The sequence below is a fragment of the Podarcis melisellensis genome (assembly GCF_964234715.1).
Source record: "Podarcis melisellensis genome assembly, chromosome: 5".
Lineage (NCBI taxonomy): Eukaryota > Metazoa > Chordata > Lepidosauria > Squamata > Lacertidae > Podarcis > Podarcis melisellensis.
Genome location: NC_138537.1, coordinates 7,864,513 through 7,892,243, shown reverse-complemented (window position 1 = coordinate 7,892,243; position 27,731 = coordinate 7,864,513). Strand labels below are relative to the sequence as shown.

The 27,731-nt window shown below is 47.6% G+C and overlaps 1 protein-coding gene and 1 long non-coding RNA gene across 3 annotated transcripts in view; one reads left to right on the top strand and one right to left on the bottom strand.

Moving 5' to 3' along the window:
* The window catches only part of LOC309370053, a 394,628-nt gene that overhangs the window by 70,183 nt on the left and 296,714 nt on the right, over positions 1–27,731 (top strand). The window lies entirely within an intron of this gene.
* Positions 102–27,731, bottom strand: LOC309369831 (major facilitator superfamily domain-containing protein 8-like). 2 transcript variants are annotated; one of them, XR_014168261.1, is made up of 13 exons: positions 27,326–27,731; positions 21,466–21,651; positions 20,420–20,482; positions 19,244–19,363; positions 16,829–16,908; positions 13,777–14,089; positions 12,159–12,232; positions 11,116–11,199; positions 8,650–8,779; positions 6,765–6,887; positions 3,963–4,093; positions 3,693–3,838; positions 102–1,114 (listed from the first exon to the last, which is right to left on the bottom strand). XR_014168261.1 is itself a non-coding variant. In XM_081911179.1 (12 exons), exons 1-12 carry the CDS (start codon positions 27,399–27,401, stop codon positions 3,749–3,751), a joined length of 1,470 nt encoding a protein of 489 aa, XP_081767305.1. In that variant the 5' UTR covers positions 27,402–27,730; the 3' UTR covers positions 3,458–3,748. The 2 variants fall into 2 exon arrangements, 1 of the variants encoding a protein (XP_081767305.1); XM_081911179.1 differs by lacking the exon at positions 102–1,114 and having other exon boundaries at positions 3,458–3,838; positions 27,326–27,730.

Here is a 27,731-nt window from a genome sequence, read left to right as displayed (position 1 = left end):
ATAATGACTGACGTACTAACGGATTAGTATTTATGCATTCTTACGGTCTGGATCCAATGCAGTAAGGGAAATAGTCAGTGAAGTTGGAGGGGCGGCCCTGAAGACATTTCAAGGGCTCATTTCTAACTTTGGAGCTGGGGCGAGGGATATGTGGTTCTGAGTAGCAGAGGTTGGAGAGCCACAGGGTTCAACACTCCCCCGACACCAAATCCTTATCCGATGGAAATGACATCCACACCTGCTACTCGGACAGCTGCCCAGTGTTAATCCATCCTCCAAGACGCAGCTCAGCCCCTAGACGGCAGCACTAACAGATTAACTTGCAAGTCTGTGCTCAGGGTCGCTGTTTGAACGCAGCCCAAACCTCCAGGGTGCAGAGTGATTCTCAATTACGCTCCGGCGCCTCTCGCCAAACAGGTCCAGGGTCACACCTTGCAAGCTGGGCAGCTGACCCCATTGCCCACTGCCCACATGTGTGATATTGCAAGGGAACAATGCCAGGTGCCATTTGGTGGCAACAACTACAGGAAGGAGCAGGGGGAAAGGGAGGGAGAGGGCAGTGCCAAGAGATGCAGAGACTTCCAGCAGGGATGAGAAACCTGTGACCCCCCAGATACTGCCACGCTAGAACTCCCCTCATCCATGACCACCCACTGGCCTCGCTGGATGGGACTGATGGGCACTGGAGTCCAGCAATGGCTGGAGGGCAGCAGGTTCCCCATCCCTGGAATGAAGCAAGCTTTAATATAGTGCCCACGGACCCCATGTGAAGAAGAGGGACCTTGAGAAACTAGAAGTGGTCACATACAGACAGCAGTCCAGATCCGAACACGAATCCAGTTCCATGGCTTGCCAGGCCCTGTTCAGGCTGTTCAGAATGCCATGGAAGGAGATGGCACTCTTTGCTCTTAGGTGGCAGCATGGAGCAGAGTCCTCAGCCAGGTGGTGGGTGACAGGAGACCTGACCAGGAGGAAGAACGTGAAATAGCACAAGTTGGTGGCTTGGTGCTCAATGGGTGGAGACAAGTTCTTTCCCACTCCCCATCCCAGCAGGAGAGCAGCAACATGGAACCGGGATCCAGCCAGGGGCGCCCAGCACCAGTCAAAGAGACACCTGCAGGAAAAGGACAGAAGCAGGAATGAGGCAGACCAGGCTCCTTGGGGGACACAAGTCTCTTCTTCCCATACTCCATATTAGAACATCTGGTGGTCAACATCTTCACTATGATCCCAATGTCCCACTTCTGGTTAGCCACTACTAGTTCCAACTTTATTAACACGTAAATGTCATAAGGAATTTGTGCACCTGCTCACATGGAACTGCAGCTGCCATTCTGCTGCTCGTTCAGCCCAGTTTGGAGGAATCCTTCCTTTTAATGTTTCAGCCACCCTGGACGAATGAAGCCTTCACCCTCATCCCCAACTGGAACAAAAACCTAAGCCCCTCGTTGCTCTGTTTGCTCATCTGCATCTTGTCTTGCTAACCTCAGCCTTCAGACTGCGGTTCCTTACTGTTAATGTGTTAGCACATATGGGGACATGATGTATTTTCGCACAGTGACAACCATCCAAGATGCTGCTGTTGGCAGGCAGGTTCACACCAGAATGTGAACCAAACTGAATTCCTCCCCCATCCCTGGCTCCTATGAATTTAACAGTAGTTTAGGGACAGAACTATAGGTGCCACCAAAAATAGAGCAGCTGTGCTTCCTCCCTCTCCCATTGGGATTATAGCAGGGACACGGGTGGCGCTGTGCTCTAAACCACTGAGCCTCCTGGACTTGCTGATCGGAAGGTCGGCGGTTCAAGTCCCTGCAACAGGGTGAGCTCCCGTTGCTCTGTCTCAGCTCCTGCCAACCTAGCAGTTTGAAAGCATACCAATGCAAGTAGATAAATAGGTACTGCTGCGGAAGGAAGGCAAACGGCATTTCCATGTGCTCTGGCACTCATCAAAGTGACACTGTGCCAGAAGCGGTTTAGTCATGCTGGCCACATGACCCAGAAAGCTGTCTGTGGACAAATGTCAGCTCCCTTGGCCTGAAAAGTGAGATGAGTGCCACACCCCATTGTTGCCTTAACTGGACTTAACCATCCAGGGGTCTGTTACCTTTACCTTGGGATTATAGCAATGCAAAAATATCCAATATCGCCACACTGCAAATTCGCCTAACATAGTTCTAGCTCCGCAGCATTAGGTGTCATTGGGAAAGGACTGTCTCTTACAGAAGAACATGCATGCAGAAGGTCTTCAGTTCAATCCACCGCATATCCAAGTGGAGAAGTCCATGTGGAGAAATACTTATCTACATGGACCAATGTTCTGACTCTGAATAAGGCAGCTTGCTAAGTTCCACTTCATCTATGTTTGGTCTCCTGATTTGTAACCAGTGGATACCTTCAGCAACTGAGCTGCAGATTCAGTAGCATTCCACAGGCAAAGTTCCATATGTGGACAGAGGCAGGGCAAAAACATTTTAATAAATAGAGCAAAATGTACGTACTGGTGCAACTTATATGCAAAACAATAAGAAAACATGGAATTGCAAGCACCAAAACAACCTCGATTATCACAATTAAGACTTATTGAGGGGGAAAGCCTCTTGCATTTATGAGTGGTGATTTTAAAGGAGGTTTTTTCCCATATTAACAAATGTGACCATTTGTTCCATATTGCAAAAAAAGGGGGACCACCACCAAGTCATCTGTCTGGCCCAACCAAAGGTATACATGTTCTTCCTTGTCCTCCACAACAACCAGAAAATGATTTCAATCAAAATCCAGGTACGTGCCTCTGTGTGTGTGTGTGTGTGTGTGTGTGTTTGTGTGTGTGTTTGTGTGTGTGTACACTCAATAATACATTTTTTTAAACCACTATGCAGACATGCCTGGTAGAAAGAAGACCAGAGCAATCCCCACCACCATTGTCTCACTCTATGTGGGGCTGTCCTTGAGACTGACCCAGAAACTCCAGCGGGTGCAGAACGCCACAGCAAGACTCCTTACGGGGTCGTCACTGTGGGATCACATTCACCCAGTGCTATACCAGCTGCACTGGCTCCCGGTGGAGTACAAGATCAGGCTTAAGGTGCTGGTTTTAACCTTTAAAGCCCTATACAGCCTAGGAGCCTCGTACCTACGGGACCGCCTCTCCTGGTATGTCCCACGGAGGACTTTACGGTCTTCAGACAAAAACATCTTGGCGGTCCCAGGCCACAGGGGAGTTAGGCTGGCTTGAAACCAGAGCCAGGGCTTTTTCGGCTGTGGCCCCAATCTGGTGGAACACTCTGTCAGACTAGGGCCCTGCGAGACTTGACATCTTGCCACAGGGCCTGCAAGACGGAGCTGTTCTGCCTGGCCTTTGGCCAAGGCACAGTCTGACCCCCTCCTTTGGTAATCCTCATAGAACTCTAGCCCAATGGTTGCCATTGATTTGATTCTGAATTGATTTGATTCTGAATTGATTTTAGAATGCTGTGTTACTTTTATTGTTGTTAGCCGCTCTGAGCCCGGCTTCGGTTGGGGAGGGCGGGATATAAATATTTTTTTATTTTTATTATGGTTATTATTCTGCATCTCCTTGCAGGAAGACTCCATCGCCAGCTTCTCCAGGCCTCACTTGGCTGCTGGAGTTTGAGAAGCCACACGCTCAACCATCAGACCAGGGTGATGGTGAAGGAGACATGTGCTCTCACCTGGGTGAGCAGGACCTTCTCTGTTCCTTCAGAAGCACCTCCATCCGATGGGGCTGTCATGAGCTGCATTCATCTTCAGATGTTTGCGATGACACGTATCTTCTGGGCGGCTCCATCAGGTATGCATATGAGAGCCCCACCATGATCTGCCAGAGAAGAGGAGTGGGTCAGCACAGTGGGGCTGGGGAGAGGGAGAGGAGGAAGGAGGGATAGGGAGGTCTCACTGTGGCCCCAGAATGAAGTTCCACAGCCAGGCCACTGGGCACTCACCGTGAGGAGACTCAGCAAACCCATCATCACCCCCAGCATGATGTCCAAGTTGTTGGTCAAGCCTCCAGCCCACAGAGGCCCAAGGATGGTGGCCATGCCCCCTACAGAGCGACGGAGACCCTGACTGAACCCTGTGGAAGAAGAAGAAAGCATAATAAAGAATATTTATCAGTGTCTTCAGTCCTGCCACAAAAGGCTCCCATATCAATTTTTTTTTTAAGACCCTTGGATTGTTTTGGGAGGTGACTTCAACGCCCGGATCGGCCTTGTTTCCCCACAAAATACAGTATTATCTGGACTAAACTTGGAGGACAAACCTGAAATCTGTCAGAGTGCAGCAATGGACACCACCTCTAACCGCGCTGGGAAATATCTTTGTGAACTTATAATTAAGCATAACCTTTTGTTATGCAATGGGCACGGTCAAGGGGATCAAGAGGGTTATTTTACTTTTATCTCCCCCAGTGGATTTACTAGATAGATTATATCCTAACATCTAATGATGTGCCAATTAACAGAGATACGTTCCGGATAATTCCCAGAGCTGAAAGTGACCACTTTCCACTTGAGTTATCTCTGACATCATTTGTTTCTCCTGCCTTTCCTAAATTATTGGATGAAACGGACTATCTGATACTTGGAAATAGAAGGCTAAAATGGAATGCACAGGTCCAAGAAAAAATGTTTCAGATCCTGGATTCCCATGAATTTGCTTTATTAAAGGGGAAAACGTTGATAGAAACAGAAAACTTTGAGCAAATCATTCCCTGTCAGGCTTACAATAAAAAGACACGGCACGAAAGGAAAATAGACAGGAAGAGGAGGAGGAAATGAGCTCGAGTGCCCGCTCTTCGTTACAAATTCCATTTGGGTTGTGTGTTTGCTTCATCTAAAGTCCTGGCTGCTCCTTCAGCCTGCTGTGCCTCAGACAACTCTCTGTGTCAACCAACCGCAAGCAGTGGCAAAGACAGAACTGCAACTTCACTTCCGTTACTTGACAAGCCAACAAGCGCACAGAGAGGGAGAAAGAGCAAACCCAGGCGAGTCATTTTCCCAAGCCTGGAAGGATGTTGCAACAATGCTTTGCTGCTCTCAGGAGCGGGGGGTGTCGAGAGGCAGAACATTTTTCTTTTTAAAGAAAAAAGGGAAATCAGGCCACAGAGCAATCCAACACCAGCCAACAGACAAGCCTTGCAAACAAGTGCTGGAGAGGGCGAATGCCGCACACAGTAACTGGACCCAGGAAAGTGCAGCCTGATCAGGAAGCGAATACTAGCCTGGGAAACTGAAATCCTGGTAGAAATAAGACACTCTGCCCTCTGGTAGCCACGCCAGAGGGAGAGATGCTAGAGCTTTTGAGATAGTTCACCTGGACCAATCTATCCCCGAGTTGGCTTTAAACACAATATGAAGCTTTCAGTGAGCAGGTGGTTGTGTTCCTGTATGGGCAGAGTTCTGCTTTGATGCCACCTGTCCAGACAGCTATCAGGAGAGTGACAAGGGTCATCTAGCCCAAGCGCCCCACAATGCAGGAATCGCAATTCTGGTGCATAGCAGTTAAGGTACCTTGGATCAAGGGGGGAGCTCTAACACCACTCTAGACCAAAGGATCCACCCATGACATAAAACAACACTGGAACTATTTAGCCACTGAATGCTAGAATTTAAGGAAGAGTTCCTTTCTCCCCACCCCCGAGAAACCATGACTATCCTGTAACTATCCAGTGCTCTGAGCGCTGAAAGATTCATTCTCCAGCACAAAGAGTGTGTGGCTACCCTTGTAGGAAGGCGTGGAGAATCTTGCACAGATAAATCTTCTTTGAAAGTAGATCATAGAATCATCCAGTTGGAAGAGACCACAAGGGCCATGGAGTCCAACCCCCTGCCAAGCAGGAAACACCATCAGAGCACTCCTGACATATGGTTGTCAAGCCTCTGCTTAAAGACCTCCAAAGAAGGAGACTCCACCACACTCCTTGGCAGCAAATTCCACTGTCGAACAGCTCTTACTGTCAAGAAGTTCTTCCTAATGTTTAGGTGGAATCTTCTTTCTTGTAGTTTGGATCCATTGCTCCGTGTCCGCTTCTCTGGAGCAGCAGAAAACAACCTTTCTCCCTCCTCTATGTGACATCCTTTTATATATTTGAATGATGTATACAGATGATGCAAGACTAGAAGTACACATCAATGTGTGCACATGGCTCAATACAAACATGCAGCAGAACATGAGTAGAGCCTTGAGGTGTCAGCCTGGAACTGCATTACCTTCAGGCTGAAGGAAGAGAATGCCAGTTCTGAACACTCCCTGCAAGCTATAAAATTAGATTAATAGGGTGAGATTCTATTCCCAGTTATCTTGGTCCATTATTGTTTCCTTCATGCAGTATTTGTTTTCTAACTACACACACGCGAGCTTTAAAAACAGTGGCATCCCCACATGCAGCCTGAAGTGACACAGTTCTAACACACCTCAATTGTTGGACTGGTCATGTTGGGCGGATGCCCGATTATTGTCTTCCAAAGAAATTAGTCATACCTCGGGTTACAGACACTTCAGGTTGCGCGTTTTCAGGTTACGAACTCGCCGAAACCCGGAAGTACTAGAACGGGTTACTTCCGGGTTTCAGTGCTCACACATAAGCAGAAACACTTTGCGCATCCACAGAAGCACCAAATCGCAACCTGCACGTGTGCAGACACTGCGCTGTGGGTTGCCAGTGTGCCTCCCACACGGATCACGTTCGCGACCCAAGCGCCCGCTGTACTCTATTCCGAACTTTAAAATTAGAGACACAGCCTTACCTTGCGTTCTCTCAGCCGTGACTTTAGAAAAGAGCGACACTTGGGAGACTGCAACAAAGGGAAGGCCCAGGACTTGCAGGAAAACGCCCACGACCAACTCTGTAAGGAGGATGGTAAAGGTACCTGGAAGAAGCAAAGCACACAGAACTCAGTAAGGAGGAGGAGCGAGGTGATGGAGAGCAACAAGGGATGATCTGTATGTGCGACTGGACCACTGAGGGTGAAAGGCATTTCCTCCCATCGCCTCCAGTGGAAGGTTTTCGATGGAGCCCACTTAAACACAGAGAGGGGGCAGGGATCTGCTTGTGCACACATGACGCACTGGAGAAAACAAGGAGCTGTCCGACGCGATTGCCATAAGATCTGCAATTCACATATGCATGGCATCACCACTTTCATGCTGCAGCCATGCGCCGCACAGGGGAAGATGTTTGGGCTATGTCTGAACAGGCCTTGCACCAAAGCAACCCTGTGGCCTTTTGAATGGTGAGGTGTAACATCAGGCACAGCCGTTGCATCCCAAGCCGCATGGGCAAGAATTAAACCTATGTATTTTGCATCAGAAGATGCTCATTCACCTCCCAGTGTCAGGTGCATGAACCAAAGACCAAAGTCACACGGTAGGTCAACTGAAGGCGAAGGTGAGCTGTATTTTTACACCTCCAGGGAAGATGGAATTACATCTGCCTCTCTCACACAAGTCAAGGGGTTTTATGCCCTCCCCAAAGCCCACATTAAAGATCTGAGGCAGTCAAGTCATGCATCCACAGCAGTGGCCAGAGGAGGAATGACCTCTGGGAGGAGCGCAGAGAGAAGAAACGCCCTGGTGCATCTGCGGCAGCACAACCAGACCCCTTCCTCTGCCCCAGCTGCAACAAAACATGTCTCTCCCGTATCAGTCTCTACAGCCACAGCAGGCGCTGTAAATCTCCAACAGTTTGACCTCACCCCCAAAGGCACACTTCTCCATTGTCCCCAGAGACAGATGGATGCCAGAAGAGGGTGGGGAGGCACAAAGAGATAAGAATTGGTTACCCAAACAAATAAACACATGTTTTACCATGTTGTGGTTGCCGGCCAATTGTTTAGATCCGGGATGGGGAACCCTTTTCGCCCCAAGGGCCGCATTCCCTTTTTGGGTAGGCTTCTGAGGGCCAGATAGTAATGGTGGGCAGACCAGAGGCAAAAGTGGGAGGAGCAACTAAAGCAAATTTTACCATTGTACAATACAGTCGTACCTCCGCTTACGTATCCCTCTGGATATGGAAACTTCGGGATGCGAACGTGGCAAACCCCGGAAGTATTTTTCTGGGTTTCGCCAAGCGCGCATGTGCAGAAGCACTCTACGAGCCGCGCACATGCGCAGAGACGCTAAACCACGCCACGTGCATGCGAAGCGGTCCTCCAGTTGTGAATTCCTCGGGATGCAGCCGAACCTCCGGAATGGATCAGGTTCGCAACCAGAGGTAGCAGTGTAATCTGGTTTCTAAACACACCCGTACACCTTCCATCAAAACATGCAGGAAGCATTTCAGCAGGGCCAGTGAGGGATGTCAGGTTTGGCCCAAGGAGAGTTTCAAGGTTGAGACAAAGATCTGGAGGGCAGCGCCAGGCTCCCAGGTCATAGAATCATAGCATTGTAGAGGTGGAAGGGACCCCGAGGGGCATCTAGTCCAACCCCAGGCAATCTCAACACTCCTGGCTCTGGAACCACTTCTTATTGCTTTCCCAGTTCATTCCAGCTGCAGCATTTCCCAACTGCAGCATGGGAACTGGGAATTCTGCCAGAGCTGGCTTACACTTCGCATAGGCATGGGGTTGATCAAGGATACCAGTTTCACCAAAGAGGATCAACAGGACCATGGAAGGAGCTGAGCAACGTTACCTCGGGGTCGTACCAGGAAGAACAGGCACCAAGCACAGGCTATGTTGCAGATGACCAGGCCAAGGACCAAGACGATGCGGTCAGACAGGCGAGTGCTCAGGCAGCGCACCAGGAAGAAGCCAGCAATGACCTGAAGGCAGGGGGAGAGAAGGCGGCCATTTTGAGCATCACAGACTTCTCACATGACTAGACATCAACGGTGCAATCCTATGCATTTCTACCGAGAAGGAGGCTGCGTACACTTTAAAGGTTTAACATATACAGCAGAACCATCATTTTCAAGACAACCTTCATCCCCAGGCCTGGCAAATCAAGAACTATAGTTGATGATCTGATAGTCTTTACTTGGACTGCATTATTTTAACTCATGTCCAACAACTCCTATGCTATAGGGTTTTTTTAAAAAAAGAATCTTTTAATTTTCCTTCGTTGTTGTAATTGTTCTGTTTTATAAAGTGAAGTAATAACTAAAAAATTCGTTTAATATAAAATAAAGAACAGTACTTTTTTACCATGACATATTGCAACATTTCTTATTGAAAATCCTTATTCCATTGTATTAGGTCTAATGATTTGCTTGGCATAATTCTGATTATTATTATTATTATGCCACTCATCTGACTGGGTTGTCCCAGCCAATCTGGTGGGCTCCCAACAAACATAGTAAAAACACAATACAGCAACAAACACTCCTTATTCTTTCATTTATATATTTTTCTGTTACTCTTTCCAGGTGATTTTTCCTTAGTTTGCACTTATCCTGGTTTTAAATTCTTGATAGCCTGTTGCTATATGCGTCATAATATTTTTTCCCCATACTAAAAATTCCTGTAAAGATATGTTTTAAAAAGGAAACAGCCATGAGCATCTTGAATTTGGCTTGGAAACGGATTGTTGTCAACCAAAACCCAGCATTATATAACCCTGGATTCAAAGTCAAGCTGTCTTCAAGGGCAGACCCACGTACAGCAGTCAAGAGGTGCATACACTGCCCACAAAAACAGCTAAGCCTTAGTTATCAGTTTATCAGACACTTGGTGAAAATGAATCATGGCAGGGAGTGGGAGATCTATGAAAGTAGGGATGAAGAACTGGATCCGGCTGATGGACTGGATTCCCAATACCTTATTCCCGGTAGCCAACTTTGGCAATGTCATAATGACGACAGGTGACCCAATTTTGCCAGGGGTTAAAGGAGGTTGTCATAACCAGCCTGTCAATCAGCAGTAACAGCACCTTCCTTTGAAGCTGCTCTTCCAGCACCTATTCACCTTCAAAGGTATAAGCACCAGTCAGGACCGCAGGACCACCTCTCCCCACATGAACCATCCCAGACTCTGTACTCATCATCTGAGGCCCTTCCTTGTGTGCCTCCTCCACGAGAGGTCTGGGGGTCAGCAATGCGAGAACGGGGCCTTTTCTGCAGTGGCTCCCCATTTGTGGAATGCTCTCCCCAGGGAGGTTCGCCTAGCGCCTTCATTTCAGTCATATCTCAGGTTACGTCCGCTTCACGTCACATTCTTTCAGGTTACGTCCCACGGCGACCCAAAAGTACCAGAAAGAGTTACTTCCGGGTTTCGCCACTCACACATGCACAGACATCACGCGCATGCGCAGAAGTGGCAAATCGCAACCCGCGCGTGCATAGGCGTGCCGCTGCGCGTTGCGCTCTTTTCATGTTGCAAATGGGCTTCCGGAACAGGTCCCATTCACAACCAGAGGTACCACTGTATGTATTTTTAGGTGCCAGGTGAAAACATTCCTCTTCTACCAGGCCTTTGGCGGATTAATATCTTACAGCCTTTTAAACATATCTGTGGGAAGGGGTGGGAGCAATTATTTTTGTTGTTGTTTTGCTTGTGTTTTATCTTGGATTTTATTGTGTGACCTGCCCTGATATCTTCTGATGAGGGGTGGTATATGAATTTAATGAATGGATGAATAAAATCAGCTGTCACCGGGGGGGGGGGGGACCCCTTCAAAGTCCTTTTGGAGGAAGTGGCTTAAAGCAAAACAGCTTTCCCCAAACATGTCCTCTTTGCTACACTGAGTTTCCAATGATTAGGAGACTAGATACTAGCTTCCCTCTCTAGTATCACTAACTAGATGAGTAACCAGGGCTAGATACCTCTTCCCACACCACCCCGAGACTGGAAAGGGGTGGCTTGTAGTAAATAACCTTATCACATTTTCTCTCAAAGTTAACAGGTTGGGCGGTTTGCATAGAGTTTAAAAGCCTGCCCAACCTGTTTAACCAGTGGCAACAGTTGGAGAAATTGGGCAGGGATCACGCTTACAAACAAATATAGACATTGCAGAAATTGACATCTCCCTCAAAAACAACTTTCAGTTCTGAAGAAGTCAGACAAAATCACATTTTAAGGAGGGGGGAAGAAAGTACCCAGAGGGATACTCTCACCTTGGTCCCTCGTCTGAGGGCTCTTTGCCATAGGTCTTGGCACTCACCTCCACACCGCAGAGGAAATACATGATGCTGTTCTCCAGCTCCCCAAAATTCAAGAACTTCTGAGTGATTGGGGTCACCATCGTCTAGAGGAATAAAACATACGTGAGCATCCAGGAGCATAGGGGAAACCAATGGTCCCCTTTATGTTCCACCACCACACTAAATGGCCTCGGCCCAGTATACCTGAAGGAGCATCTCCACCTCCATCATTCAGCCCGGACACTGAGGTCCAGCTTTGAGGGCCTTCTGGCGGTTCCCTCCCTGCGAGACGTGAGGCTACAGGGAACCAGGCGCAGGGACTTATTGGTAGTGGTGCCCGCCCTGTAGAACACCCTCCCAGCAGATGTCAAGGAAATAAACAACTATCTGACTTTTAGAAGACATCTGAAGGCAGCCCTGTTGAGGGAAGTTTTTAATGTTTGATTTTTTTTATCGTGTTTTTAATGTTCTGTTGGGAGCCACCCAGAGTGGCTGGGAAAACCAAGCCAGATGGTTGGGGCATAAATAATAAAATACTACTACTACTACTACTACTACTACTAAAGAGACGTAGGAAATGGGGATCTGGGGGATGGCTTTTTCTGGGACAGCTCCTAAGCTGTGGCGCCCCCTCCCCTTCTTTGGCAATCACTCGTAGCCGAGTAAGATTGTCTTCCATAAACACAGTTTTTTAGCAATGCATCTGTGAGTGACTGTAGGTGCACCTAACATCTTCACTGTACAGCTTTCGTCATCTGCTGAAGATGCTCCTCTTCTCTCTGGCCTTTGACGCCTATAAATTAGGACCCACCCTATTCTTTTGACCTCATTGCTTGGCACAGATTTTAATTTTGCGTTACAGATTGTTCCAAATGCAGCCGGGAGGACTTGAGGTGCAGGGCAGGAAACAAAACCAATACCAACAACAAAGACATAATGAGAAATAACTGGTGCTTCCCAAAGGGGTAAGTAGTGTGAGAACCAGCCAGGAAGGGAGAGGGACAATCTATACAACGAGCATGGGATTTGCCTGAGCATGTAACCCGTCAAAAATGTCGCCTACCTCTAGGGCGGTTTGATTGAAGAGCGTAATGAACTGGGCTGTCAGCAGAACCACCACCTCTTCCCTCAGGTACTCTGCAATGACAAATCTCGTTGAGGCACAAAAGAGCCAAAACAATGCTGGACGGGACATTATTTCGTTTCACTTTTAATCTGTACACCGCCTTTTTATATTATTATTATACCACAAGGTGGTTCACAAACTGAAGAAACAACGAAGATTGCACACCTCACAACAATCTGATCCGACACAAAAAAGTCACAATAAAAACTTAACTTTAAAATAAACAACTAATATCAAATGAAACAATATTCAACCATCCATTAGGATATAATAGTTAACAGTAAAGTTAAATATCAGCAAGTAATAATTAAACAGTTTACACTTAACAATAAAGCATTGTTAAGCAGTAATCAATAAAAAATAATGGCAAGTCACAATGCATAAAATACCATGAAACATACAAAGCCAGGTAAAATGGATCAAACTGAGAAACAAGGACCTGTAAAATTATTTTTTTAAGAAACTTAACTTTAACCTTAACTTTGCCCCTGCCTGCCTCCAATTTTGTCCTTTCCTTGGAAGACGCTCTGTTCTCAAGGCCCTCTTCTGCCACGAGAGCCACTAAGTCCCCACCAAAACATTTGGAAATTGATTGGCTTGTTTTATGAGGTGGTGACGGGGGGAAAAGTTGAGGCAGCATCCTCCAACATGCCAACTTTCTGAACTTGCAGACCAGAAAAGGGAGGCTCAGCTCTAGTCTTCTCCATGTGCCGTCTTGTAGGGCAAGCTTTGGATCAGAGATGGAGAACTTTGGGCCCAGGGATCAGATGTGGCCATAGACCTGGCCCCCAGGGATCTCCCCCAAGCCGTGTGTCTTACTTTTTAATCTTTAATGATTTATTATGTTTTCATATATGCTGGAACCTTGCCAACAAAGGTACGTATAGTTAAAGCTACGGTTTTCCCAGTAGTGATGTATGGAAGTGAGAGCTGGGCCATAAAGAAGGCTGATGGCCGAAGAATTGATGCTTTTGAATTCTGGTGCTGGAGGAGACTCTTGAGAGTCCCATGGACTGCAAGAAGATCAAACCTATCCGTTCTTAAGGAATTCAGCCCTGAGTGCTCACTGGAAGGACAGATCCTGAAGCTGAGGCTCTAATACTTTGGCCACCTCATGAGAAGAGAAGACTCCCTGGAAAAGACCCTGAAGTTAGAAAAGATGGAGGATGACAGAGGACAAGATGGTGGGACAGTGTTCTCGAAGCTACCAGCATGAGTTTGACCAAACTGCGGAGGCATTGGAAGACAGGAGTGCCTGGCATGCTCTGGTCCATGGGGTCATGAAGAGTCGGACACAACTAAATGACTAAACAACAACAACAAATATACTGGAAGCCACCCAGAGTGGCTGGGAAAACCCAGTCAGATGAGTGATGTACAAATAAATTTTATTATTATTACTACCACCTGCAGTGAGGGCAGAGAGAGGTGGGTAAGCTCCACCCACTGCTCCTCCCACTTTTGCCTCTGGCCCCGCCCACCGCTGCCATGTGGCCCCTACGAGTCTGCCTGGAAGGGAATGTGGTCCCCATACCCACCACAGAAGAGAGCTCACCTGCCATGGAGCTGAAATTATAGGCGGGAGTCTTCTCCAAAGAGGCTTCTTCATCAGCCAAGTGCCCATTGGGCACATACCGAACCTCGTCACCCGAAACAGCTTCCCGACGCTCCACGGAGGTGCTGCCGTAGCTGCTGCTCTCCGCTGCCTCCTCGTGTTGCACAAGAGGCTTCTCTTCCTCCTCTTCCACAGCGTCCCGCTCAGCCGCCGCGGGGGCCTTTGAGGAGTGCCCCAATGGCGGCGGCGGCAGGTCATAGTACAGCGTCACAACAATGATCTGCAGAAGCAGCCACACCATGCACATGAAGATCTGAAGGAATGGAGGAAAGAAAAGCCTGAGCATGAGTGCATCGCCCTGAACCGTCATTTATTTATTTGTTAAATTTATGTGCTACCCTTCATCGGAGGATCACAGGGTGGTTTGCTACAACAACAAGTCCCCCCCCCCTTTTTTTTTGTAATGTACACAGTATCTTTTTTCTGTTTTGCTTTTTCTGCATGGGTACTATTTGTAACTATACTTTCTATGGACTCAGCTGCTTTAGTATCAGCTGATTTGAATGTGCTATAAACATGCAACACCAGATGGCGCCAGAGAGCAAGAAATTTTAAAACACGATTTTCCATAGAGATTTTTTTCTTTTGTTATAACAATCTAGTTCCTGACTTATTTATAGCATCCCCCCCCCCGCCCCGTGTCTGGATCCACCCTTTTAAAATAATTTTTTTTTTAAAAGGACACAGGGACTTACAGCCAGCCTGCTTGCTGGATCAGGCCAATGGCCCATCTAGTCCAGCATCCTGTTCTCACAGCGGCCAACCTGATGCTTGGGGGAAACCAGTGAGCAGGATTTGAGCACAAGAACACTCTCCTCTCCTGAGCTTTCCAGCAACTGGGATACTTCAGAAGCATGGCTGCCTCCAACTGTGGAAGCAGAGCATAGCCATTGTGGCTGGGAGCCATCGATAGCCTTCTCTGCCTCCATGAATTTCTCTAATCCTCTCTTAAAGCCATCAAAGTTGATGGTAATCACTGCCTCCTGCAGGACCGAGTGCCATAGTTTTAGCAATGCGCTGCATGAAGAACAATTTCATTTATCTGCCCTGAAACTTCCCACATTCGGCTTCTTTGAATGTCCCCCGGTTCTAGTAAAAAAAAAAAAAAAAAGATTATTATTTTTTACAATTTTTTATTTTTATTATTTATTTTGACTGCGTCAGACCAACACGGCTACCCCAGTTCTAGTGTTAGGAGAGAGGGAAAAAAACATCTCAGTATCCTCTTTCTCTATGCCACATATAATTTTGCAAACTTCCAGCTAGAACAATTTTAAGGAGAAAAGATAACTCGTTTGCTAGCAGCTCAAGACTAGAAGGACACTTCCACGAAGTCTATTACAAACTGGGGTTTTAAAAGCCTTATTTATAGCCGCATCCAAATAAATGCACTCACTAAGTCTGGATTCTCAGAGAGGAAGCGAATCTGTTGGGACTTTGCAGCTGCCTGGCGATTATTTTTGCACCTTATTTAATGACACAGTCGGCACATTCCATCCAAATATGATTTCATCTAGTGCTGGTTTTGATTATATGAGTCTTTGATCCCCTATTTCTGTCTTATGTTGGAATACTGCCACTTTGCCTCTTTTACACAAGCTCTGATATTTTTTTTCTCCTTTATCTTTCATCTCTTTACTTGACACCTGACCGGGCTCAAATGCTTTTCTTTTTCTCTTTTGTTGAATTCTCGCAATGCTCTGCCAGCCTTGTCACACACTGAATGAAATAATAATTAAAAATTTGAATAGTTGGGGGCAGGTGGCTGATTCTTCCCCTCCAGTGTTTTCCAGCCACAGAGTCAGAGCATAACCATTCTGACTTTCCTCCAGCCTCTTACAAAGACAAATAACTCCTCCCAAAGTTAGACTGGGTGTATTTGCACCCGAATTAGGCAGGAATAAAGTGTTAGAATTCCTGCTCCATAGTTGCAGTCATGGGATTTTTGTCTTTCACATGACGGTGTATGTTTTGACTCCACAGAGTGGGAAGTGAGGGAGACTGGATGTTTGTGTTACTGTGCTCCGTGAAGTGGGACTGTTGTCCTTTGTTTTGTTTTTTCTCTTTGCTGTCTTATGCTAGAGAGAGAGAGAGAGAGAGAGAGAGAGAGAGAGGGAGCCATGTTGCAGTGCTCCGTGTGTGTTTATATGTAAATAAAGTAGATTAGCCAAAATGCTGAGTTGCTGAGGTCTGTCACATGCATGATGCGCAAACTCTGCGGATCCCTAAGTGTGCCGGTGTCAGTTGGCATCGGTCGCTGTGATGTTCGGGTGGAAGAAAGCTTTTGAAGCTCCCAAACAAAAGACCAGGAGGGAGAGAACATGCCTGTCGGGCATGTGTCTCTGCCAGGGTCCTACTCGAGTGTAGGCCGAGCTCCTGAGAAAGTGGTAGCAACTGCACCACTTTGGGACTATTCTGATACATTTAAATGATTCCCCACACAGGAGAACGCCCTGCACGTAGAAATCTAGTGTGCCAGGGACAACGGTTCCAACCCAGTCCTTTAGCCGATTCGCTTGATTTTCCAATTGCAGGGACGTCTTCCTTTTCCACTCTACCTGCAATTTGAAAAGGCCTTGCCCAACCTGCCCAATCCACCAAACAGCTGTGTGCAGGGGTGGCGCATCCTGTTTTGTCGCTTGAGGAGAAATGCCCCCCCCCCCGCTGCTACCAGGATGCCTCTCTTTACCTGCATGGCACAGCGATGTCCCGCAAAGTGCTGGCAACAGCGCCAACGCTTGGTGAGGTTTCCTTTGCAAGATCTCAGGCGTTTCGTGAGATCCCACTGGAAGCCAGTGCTGCTGGAATGGGCAGGCGGCGAAGGCAAGGTGGGCACCACCTCTGGGGCTCCTGCCGCTCAAGGCGGGAGCCTCATCCTGCCTCATCCATGGGCCAGACCTTGCACCATTGTGGAGAGGAGCTTGCCTCACCCATGGGATCAAATGCACCAGGCTGGATTATACATAGTTTCTAACAAAGTGCTTCTACTCACCCCAGGCGATGTGAACTTGTCGACCACGAAGGGCCCCATCTGGAAGTTACAGAGGCGCAGGAACAGGTTACAAGCTGGCCCTGGGGGGCAAAAGTGGCAAGTCAGGTGTTTGAAAGCAGCATGGCAGCAACGTACAAAAGTTTAGAATCTTTGAACTGTAGAGTTGGAAGGGACCCTGGTGCAAAACCCTGCAAGGCAGGAATATGCCGCTGTCTCATACAGGAACCGAACCTGCAATTTCGGCATTATCAGCACCATGCGCTAACCAACTGAGTCACACAGGCTGCAACCTCCATGTTCAGCTTGTTGCGGCATGACCTGCCCACCCACTCTCACACAATTCTCAGTAGCAGCAATTCTTTCAAGCAGAGGCACAGGTTGTTGATGGACATTTGGCCGGCCACCGTGAGACCAAGATGGTGGCTGGGATGGACCACTACAAACAAGCCCAAATTGCACTGACCAAGCAGGGTCTTTGTATGTTCTTTTACACTTCTGGCTGTGGAAGAGGGGCTCCTCCTCTCCTCTGAAGCCAGATCAGAAAAACAACTGCCTTTTAGAAGGTTGGAAACTTTTATCTGCTAATCTGCAAGGCTGAGGCACATACTGGGAGAAAGAGACTTTGTGCTAGCCAGCAGACAATGGCTTTTCCCACCTGCTTTGCCCAACCCTCCAGCCCTAGCAGCCTTTCCCAGACCATGACTTAGGAACAGCAGAAGCAGCTGGGAAGAGAGGAAGAGAGTTTGGGGAATATTCTTATTTTTTAAAAAATATTTTTATACATTGTGTGTCTTTGCTTTTAATTTTGTATTGTTATTTTCTGCACTGTTACTTTTATAGATTATAGTTTAGAAATTATTGATTGTAATTGTTAAGAATGCATTTCTGTTTAGTTATTATTTGCTGATATTTAATTTTATTATATTATATTAATTTATTATATATTACTATTATATTCTAATGGATGGCTGAGTATTACTTCATTTGCTGTAACTTGTTTATTTTAATGTTACATTTTCACGATGACATTTCTGTACTGGATCACAAAGCTATAAAATAAGGTGTGCAAACTTTTTATTTCTTCGGCTTGTGAACTGCCTTGTATTCAGCAATATAGAAAGGCTGTATAAAAATTAAAAGTGAAATGAAATGAAAAGAAACACTGCTTTTCCATGCAGAGGCACTTGCTACATCAGGATATCAAGGAACTGGGTCTACAAACAAGCCCAAATAAGCCTTCATTTGTATTGCACTGCACCCAGCTTGTTGCTCTAAAAGCTTCCACACTATTTTGTAATAATAAATGAATTGTTCCTGGTTAAGCAGGGAAGGGCTGAGGATTATGCCTCCCGCTTGCTCCATATGAAACAAAGCAAGCATGTTATGCCATACCAAGCAGTTCATCTGCATGTTCTTTTTCCTCATAGCATCAGAAGAGACCTGCTGGGTCAGGTTAAATAATTATCTGTCCCAGCATCCTGCTCTCCCCGTGGCCGGCCACACGCCGATGAGAAGAGCACAAACAGGACCGGAGAGCAAGAGAACTCTCCGCACAGGTGAATTCCCGCAACTAGGATTGAGAGACATGCTGCCCCTGATAGCAGAGGCAGAGATCCGCCACTGTAGATGTTAACCCCTGATCGTCACATCCTCCACGTGTTCCGTCTTCTCCGTGGCAATTGCTAAGACTAAACAAATGGTCTGGATTGGAAAATTGGTCCACAAATGGACTGATCTCTACCTTTGCTTTCCACCTAAGTCCCCACAAACATCCAGGGAGGTATGGTAATAACAGAAATGCATAGCCAGGGCAGGATGAAAACCTTTAGAGGACCTGAGCACTTTGGTACCCCCAAACATATCTAATTCAAAGTATTATTAATAATAAACCACAGAACAAAATTTGATTTGTCGCAATGAAACGAAATTAGTAAAATGCAGATTAAGTGATAAAGATTGAAAAATCTTCAGATGTAGTTGATGGAAGTCTAAAATATTGTACAAGGTATGAACATATGTTATATGATTTATGGAAATTATATGTAAAATTGAATAAAAAATTATTTTAAAAGGGGGGGAAAGAAAAACATTCTCCTCCTTTTTCTAATTGATCAGATCCTCAAAACTAATCTTACATAACACATCTGCTTCTATACTTTACTAAGTACTGAGATAAGGCACCCAGCCTACCTCGTTGCATATTTCTTCTGTTGGGGTTTTTAATAGACTTCCACTGAGAAAATGAACACTCAGCTGAGCCATTTGCAGCCATCAATGTTAAAAACCCAGCAATGGAAACATTTCTGTGGTCCCCCCCCCCTTCCCTTGGTGCCCTAAGCATGTGCTTATTTTGCTTAGCAGACAGGAATATACTGAAGGTTTTTAGAGGGGTGGGGCAGAGGAAATCAGCCTTACCGATGAGTAGCCCAACCTGTCTGCATGCCATGACAGCCGCAAACACCGTGGCGCGCTCCTTGGACGTGGTGGTTCGGGTGAGGTAGCCAAAGATGGATGCTCCTGCTCCTGTGCCCACACCTGCAGGGGAGGGCCAAGTACAAAGAGTCAGAGGGAGGAAGGGGGGACAGAGGACAGAGGCCATCCTAGCTGTAAGCCCTGAAAGACCTGCTCCCTGCCTTGCAGAGCTTTTTCTACCAGGCTGGGGAAGGCATGCCCCGGACTGACTCCAACTACAAAAATAAACTAAGGCTGCTGAACAGACTCTTAGGCTGGGGTTTTGTTTGGGTATGGGGGCCAGTTGTGGCTGTTAATTTTTGTATTGTTATTTTTAGATCTTATTCTGACTTGTGGGTAAATCGTTATCAGATTGGTTGTGTACTTTTTGATGTGTTTCATTTATCGTTTATGACCGCTTTTGTTCTACAGTGGTACCTTGGTTGTCGAACTCAATCCATTCCAGGAGTCTGTTTGACTCCTGAAATGGTTCGAAAACCAAGGCACAGCTTCTGATTGGCTGCAGGAGCTTCCTGCACTCAATCGGAAGTCATGTCAGATGTTCGGCTTCCAAAAAAAGTTCACAAACCGGAACACTCACTTCCGGGTTTGTGGCGTGCAGGAACTAAGCCGTTCGACAGCCAAGGTACCACTGTATTTGTAATTATGCAAATTTCTTCATGTTGTAAGATGCCCTGAGTATGGTTCTAAGTATGGAAAGGCAGCATACAGATAAAATGATCTGTGCATGTATGACAAAACCATCACTAAAGCAGGGAGGGGCTACTTTTGGCCTGCAGGCTGGGCTCAAGTGCAAGAAACCTTTGGGAGGGTGCATTCCAACAGTGGGCGGGGCTGTAGGTGGAAGTGGGTGGGGCAAAAAGCAAAGCAAAACAAGAATGCGAAATTCCCCTCCAGAGGTATCCATTTTAAATGGGGGGGGGAGGAAATAAAAATAAAGGAATACTCTTTCCCTCCCCATTAGACAACAACAACAAAAATACATTCACACCCCAATTTATTTTTAGAAAAGAGGAAACACAGTGTTTTTCTCCAAGACCCACCACCCAAATGCAACTATTATTCAAAAAAAAATCTCACATGCGCTAACATAAATACACCCTCCACTCCATCACTTACCTGCCACCAGCCGACCACTCAGAAGCATCCATTTGGAACCACCGACAAAGTACATGAAGTTCCCTGGAAGCGGAAGACACAGGAAAGACAAGCATGAGTCGCAGAGGAAACCAGGCTAAATGAAATCAATTTGCTCTAGAGAAAGCAACTTTCTTCCCAATATAGCAATCCACTAGAAAGCAGGGCACAATTAGAGTCTACACGCCCTTTTTTCTGGGATCTCCCTCCTTTTGCAGGTGAGATTCAATCACATGCCGGTCGATTCAGCTTGCGTGGTTAGGGTGGACTTTGCGCTCTTGTGCAACAAACCTACTTCCCCCACTTTCCTTACTTTTTGCTGTAAGGAAAGTGATGGGGAAAATGAGCTGGAAAGTGCAATATGCAACCATCACTTGGCAAGTCGCCTGGAAGAGATCTGACATTTTAAATCCCTTAACATAAGACGAGCCTGCAGGATCAGGCCCATGGCCCATCCAGGATCCTGTTCTCACAGTGGCCAACCTGATGCCTATGGGAAAGCCACAAGCAAGAACCAAGGACAAGAGCCCTCTCCTCTCCTGTGGTTTCCAGCAAAGTTTAGCTTCCACCTACCGTGGGGTAAAAGGGACGCGGGTGGCGCTGTGGGTTAAACCACAGAGCCTAGGACTTGCCGATCAGAAGGTCAGCGGTTCAAATCCCCGTGATGGGGTGAGCTCCCGTTGCTTGGTCCCTGCTCCTGCCAACCTAGCAGTTCGAAAGCACATCAAAGTGCAAGTAGATAAATAGGTACCACTCCAGCAGGAAGGTAAACGGTATTTCCGTGCACTGCTCTGGTTGGCCAGAAGCGGTTTAGTCATGCTGGCCACATGATCCAGAAGCTGTACGCCTGCTCCCTCGGCCAAGAAAGTGAGATGAGCGCCACAACCCCAGAGTCGGCCACGACTGGACCTAATGGTCAGGGGTCCCTTTACCTTTACCGTGGGGGACTGGAGTCTCATCTGCATGCTTTGACCCCAAATACAACCACTGCCCCTGCCGCCACCACTCTCAATGCAGCCCCCACTTACCTGCTATCTGAAACAAGTTGGCGAAGAGAATGATGGCCTTGGTTTTATGGGTACGGTCAGACCAATATCCAAACAGCGGGCCTGTGATCAGCCCGGCAAAGCTAAAGGCAGAGATGCCCAGGCCCAGGAAGTAGGGCTCAGCATTGAGAGTTTGCAGGTAAGCCCAGAGGGTGGGCAGGATCACAGCTGCGGAGAGGCGAAAAAATAAACTCCAGTAAATAGAAAGTATCAAAAAGAGCATCCATCAGAAGTGGCTTCCAGAAACTATTATGATTAATATCATTGCTATTTAAATTTGTATACCCGCGGGTATATAATAATAATAAAAATAACAATTTATTATTTGTACCCCACCCATCTGGCTGGGTTTCCCCAGCCACTCTGGGCAGCTTCCAACAAAGATTAAAAATACATTAAAATGTCACACATTAAAAACTTCCCTGAACAGGGCTGCCTGTATGGCTGGGAAAGATTCAATTCCTGGAACCCTGGAGTTTCACTGCCAGCCAGTGCAGACAAGATGGAACTAGATGGGCCAACGGTCTGACATCATACAGCTTCCCGTATTCTTATGCAAAACCAAAGCTCTGCTAGATCAGGCCACAGGTCCAACTGGTTCACCCATCCTGCTGCCCACAGAGGCAAGCAAGGCTTGAAGGCAACAGTCCTCTGCTATTATTGCTTCCCCAACCAACACCTTTCCACGTGGCAGGCTGCCTTTGCTCCTGAATACATCATGGTGACTAGGAGTCATTAACATCAGGAGTGACACCCTGCAAGCTGGAGTTATTTATTAGCAAGAAACTGATCTGCACAGACTGGGTGGAGTGTCCGGCCTCATGAGCACAGCAGCTCCTCCCTTGCTTGCCATACGTCAGGAAAATTCCTGCTGTGCTGGTTTTTTGGGTGTAAAAATGGTGTCGAGGGGAGGTTTTGCCAAACTGGCAAAAAGTCATGGAAAACCTGGATGTACGGCAACGTAATGTAAAAAAGCAGCTGAAAAAGCTTAAAATCACTACTTTGCGGTTAGGTTTCCCCCAAAAAAGCTCAACAATTTTGGGGTCTTCCTATAAAAAAGCTTAACATACCCATGGATTAGTTGCTGAGACTGAAGGTCCCCACCTGCCCTCCCCTCCAGGGCTTCTCCCAAGCAATAGGAGACTGTGCCTGTGTGAAGCTAACTTCCCAGCCCTTTTCATGACTCTTCTGGTTCTGGGAGACCAGGTGGGAGGAGAGCATCTCGCAGCGGGGGTGGGGGTAGGGCTCTTCACCAGGACTCTTCACCAGCCGGGCCTATCTCTGGCTCTTGGCCTCCCTCCTCTCCTGCTCAAGCTTGTGCCTCCGATTGTGGACTTCTATGTCACAGACTCTCCCAGCTCATTAAGTCTTTGAGTGGATGTTGATGAGTTGAAGTCTTATGGGTGGGGCTCTTATTGGTTGGTTGGTTGGTGTTGCGGTGTGTGTGTGTGTGTGGTGTTCTTAGTTTTATTATGAGTTTTCTGATTTTATCTTCCGTTCCTGGGTAAGGTGATTGAGAGAGCGGTTGCTGAACAGCTTGGTGGGTTTCTGGATGAAACATCGGCTCTGGATCCATTCCAGTCCGGCTTCCGCGCTGGTCATGGGACCGAGACGGCTCTGGTTGCCCTAACAGATGATCTTCGTAGACAGCTGGATCGAGGCGGGTCGGGGCTGCTGATTCTTCTAGATTTGTCAGCAGCTTTTGACATGGTCGATCACGAACTTCTGGACCACCGCCTTGCCGACGTGGGGATCCAGGGCACAGTCCTTCAATGGCTGCGCTCGTTTCTCTCTGGTCGGGGACAGAGGGTGGCGCTTGGGGGGGAATTGTCATCGCGCCACTCCTTGGTGTGTGGAGTGCCTCAGGGTGCGATTCTCTCCCCGATGCTTTTTAACATCTTTATGCGCCCCCTCGCCCAGCTTGTCAGGAGTTTTGGGCTGGGCTGCCATCAGTATGCTGATGACACCCAACTCTATCTGTTGATGGATGGCCATCCTGACTCGGCCCCAGACACACTGATCAGATGCTTGGAAGCTGTGGCTGGATGGTTGCGTGGGAGCCGGTTGAAGTTAAATCCTTCGAAGACAGAGGTCCTCTGGCTGGGACAGGATGATATGGGACTGAGGGGGCAGCTCCCATCTCTTGCGGGGGTGCAATTAGTGCCAGCACCGTCCGTTAAGAGTTTGGGTGTAATCTTCGATACCTCCCTCTCCATGGAGGCGCAGATTGCAGCTATTACAAAGGCGGCATTTTTTCATCTCCGCCAAGCTAAGCAGTTGGCTCCTTACCTCTCTCGCCCTGACCTAGCCACTGTGATCCACGCGACGGTCACCTCCACACTGGATTATTGTAACTCGCTCTACGTGGGGCTGCCTTTGAGACTGACCCAAAAACTCCAGCGGGTGCAGAATGCCGCAGCGAGACTCCTTACGGGGTCTTCGCTGCGAGATCACATTCATCCGGTGCTATACCAGCTGCACTGGCTCCCGGTGGAGTACAGGATCAGGTTTAAGGTGCTGGTTTTAACCTTCAAAGCCCTATACGGCCTAGGACCCTCGTACCTACGGGACCGCCTCTCCTGGTATGCCCCACAGAGGAACCTACGGTCTTCAAACAAAAACACCTTGAAGGTCCCAGGCCACAGAGAGGTTAGGCTGGCCTCAACTAGAGCCAGGGCCTTTTCGGCTGCGGCTCCAACCTGGTGGAATGCTCTGTCACAAGAGACAAGGGCCCTGCAGGACTTGACATCTTTCCGTAGGGCCTGCAAGACAGAGCTGTTCCGCCAGGCCTTTGGTTAGGGCGCAGCCTGACTCCCTCCTTTGGCAACCTTTACAAAACTTTATGGCTGCCATCAATCTTGATTTTAATTAATTTTTATAATGTTTTTATAATGTCGCACTATTTTGGTATTGTTAGCCGCCCTGAGCCCGGCTTCGGCTGGGGAGGGCGGGATATAAATAAAATTTATTATTATTATTATTATTATCTTGTATTTTTACATTGCAAACTGTCCTGAAATCTACATATGAAGGGCGGTATACATTTTTAATAATGAATAACATGTTTATCTCCACTTTCTCCAGGCATAATTTTGTACAACTCACAGTCATGTCTTCTCTCACCTTTTCTCTAAATGAAACATCCACCTATTCTCTAAATTTTAAATCCTCCAAGATTGCAACTTCTCCTCACAGGGAAATTGGTGCATCCCCTTGATCATTTTGGGTCCCCTTTTCTTAACACCAAGGATCAAGTATTAGAAGAAAAACCTCCCCTCTGTCCACTTTATCCACACTGTGCCTAATTTTAGGGATCTTTATCACATCCTCCTTTAGTCACCTTTTTCTAAGCTTTATCCCTCCAATTGTCCTGCAACTATTATTGATTTTGTACATTTGTCTCTTGGCTTTCTTCCGTGAGGGCTTTCAGAATTTCTTCTATCCTGGCACTGACAAAAACCCAGGCCTGTTCAGTTTCTGCAAGGCTGCTGCTTCCGGCACCTTGAGAATAGTGGGAGTAATCTCACATTCAAGGGTGAGCCAATGTGAGGACTAGGGAGCTGTAGTCCAACAGCACTGGCCTCATCTTGGCAGGCTGTTGGCACCTGTGGTCCCTATTGCCTACCCCCTCTGACTCCAATCATGCTTACTCCCGCATCTTACCCCAAAAACATTTCCATATTGCAGCCCAAGCCTATTATGTCCTTACTCTGGAGTATGGCCTGCTAACCTCTTCTCATTCTCACAGGGCAGAGGAACAGCAACCCAAACAGCCAACCTATCCAACGACAATTGGCAAGCTTCTAGAAGTCAAAGGTTAGGATGCAGAGATACTAGTTTCCTGGGTTAAACCATTTGCAACTGCAGAGGTTGAAAGTGGTGAGAAGTGAGAGTTGGGTATGTTCAGCTTGGAAAAGAGGAGACTGAGAAGAAATGTGATAGCCGTCTTCAAATATCTGGAGGGATCGCACATGGAAGAGGGTGCAAGCTTGCTTTCTGCTGTTCTAGAGCGCAAGACTGGACCCAATGGATTCAAGTTACAAAAAAGATTATTCCAAAATAAACACCAGGAATAACTTTCTGACAGTAAGAGCTGTTGGACAGTGGAACGTTCTCCCCTGGGAGGTAGTGGACTCTCCTTCCTTGGAGGTTTTGAAGCAGAGGTTGGATGGCCATCTGTCATGGATGCTTAAGTTAAGATCCCTGCATTGCAGGGGGTTGGACTAGATGACCCTCGGGTCCCTTCCAACTCTAAGATTCTAAGTGATGGGCATGGCAAAATACTTCTTACAGTCACCTCCTCCCACTTATCTGGGAATGGCAGAAGCAGGAAGCAAAGCAGGTGTGTGTGGAAAGTTCAGGGCTAAAGAACTGCACCTTCTCAAACTTAACCACGCAATTCATTTGATTATCTACAGGCCAGGATCTTGTCAAGGCAGGTATGCTAAACAATTGGCAGAGGCACAAAAACCTCAAAACACTCAATGTGCACTTCTGGAACATGCAGTAAAGATGAGAATCTCTCTACGAAATCTGCATTAGATCAGAGCATGGGGAGGCAACCTAAAGCCCGGGGGCTGGATCCGGCCCCATCGCCTTCTAAATCCGACCCACAGAGGGTCCAGGAATCAGCATGTTTTGACATGAGTAGAATGTGTCCTTTTATTTAAAATGCATCTCTGGGTTATTTGTGGGGCATAGGAATGTGTTCTTCCCCCCCAAAAAAATATATAGTCCGGCCCCCACAAGGTCTGAGGCACAGTGGACCGGCCCCCTGCTGAATAAGTTTGCTGACCCCTGGATCAGAGGATCAAGCCAGGGAGGCTCCAAGCAAACTGGACTTCCTCCATCACCAAGCTCCTCACCTTAAAACCTGAGCTTCCTAGGGGCAGAGTGTGCTACTTCAGCAGCAAGGGAGCCCTTTCTGGAGGACCTCTTGGCCAGATAGTGCAGAACAGCCTCCCTTTCCCCTTTGTGCTGTGTGTGTGTTTAGCTTATAAGCACCAGAGCAGGCACTGTTTTGTTTTGCTCGAATGCAGGTCACTCCCCTGGAGCCTTTTTTGACTGGAGACCTGGGTACCAGAGCTGTAAAGGCGTAATAAAAATAATAATAAACACCAGCATGATGATACCAGCTTCAACTAAAACGGTATGTGTGTGTGTCATAGGAACCAACTCATAAGAGCTGAGGTCCCTTTGACCCCCCCAGTAAAATATTTGAGGGGGGTGTCCCCCATGTTGATGGGATGGGCATTGCCATTCAAATGGTGTGTGTGTGTGTGTCGCATCCTGGGACAGATTACATGGGGCAGGGCTTACCTGCCCCCCCCATATTTTATTCAAGTTGGCACCCCTGGCGTGTGTAGATATGTGCATGCGTGTGAGGGGGGGGGGGACAGAGGGATCAAGCTACATATAAAATTGTGGGGTACCAAATCTAATAATACACATAAAAACAACACCAGCATGTTGAGACGAGCCTCAGCAAAAACCGCGTATACAGTGGTACCTCTGGTTAAGAACTTAATTCGCTCTGGAGGTCCGCTCTTAACCTGAAACTGTTCTTAACCTGAGGTACCACTTTAGCTAATGGGGCCTCCCACTGCCGCCGCGCCCCCAGTGTGCAATTTCTGTTCTCATCCTTTAGCAAAGTTCTTAACCCGAGGTAGTATTCCTGGGTTAGCGGAGTCTGTAAGCTGAAGCATCTGTAACCTGAAGCGTCTGTAACCCGAGGTACCACTGTATATGTACGTGTGTAGGGGCGTGTGTGTGATGAAGTATATAAAATTGTCAAGTCTGTATCCAGTGTCCCCCCTCCCCCCCCATGCCCAGGGAATCTCACCGTACTCAATCCCTCCCGACAGGAAAATGAGGCCAATGGTGAGGTTGGTCCATTTCTTCTTCCGCTGCACATCCATAGACACCTGGCGTTGGGTTCTCCCCGGGGACAGAGGCGACCCGTCGAAGGAGCGTGGGGCCGAGGTCTCCTCCTTCCCTCCGGAGAGCTCAAAGGGCAGCTGGAGGCGGCGGCAGCGGTGCCATTTTCCTCCTCCTAGCCCTCACCATTCTCCCTGCCTCAGCAGCAGCAGCAGCAATGTTCCTCTCCAGCCCTTTTTACGCACACGCCCATCCAGCGCTCCTTTGGCGCTCTCCCTCTCGCCGCCCGCAACCTGCGCGTCGCTGCAGCTGTTTTGCCCGACCAAGGCGGCTGCAGCCGGGAGAAAGTTTATTGAATGGTCGGCGAGCGG

Bases quoted from the DNA above. Each gene is read 5' to 3' on its own strand.
- LOC309369831 (XM_081911179.1), bottom strand. From the start codon at position 27,401: ATGGATGTGCAGCGGAAGAAGAAATGGACCAACCTCACCATTGGCCTC. The intron at 21,652-27,325 runs GTGAGATTCCCT...GCCTCTCCGCAG, and splicing joins GTCGGGAGGGATTGAGTACG to CTGTGATCCTGCCCACCCTC. The intron at 6,888-8,649 runs GTAACGTTGCTC...TGCTTCTTCCAG, and splicing joins CTTCCTGGTACGACCCCGAG to GTACCTTTACCATCCTCCTT.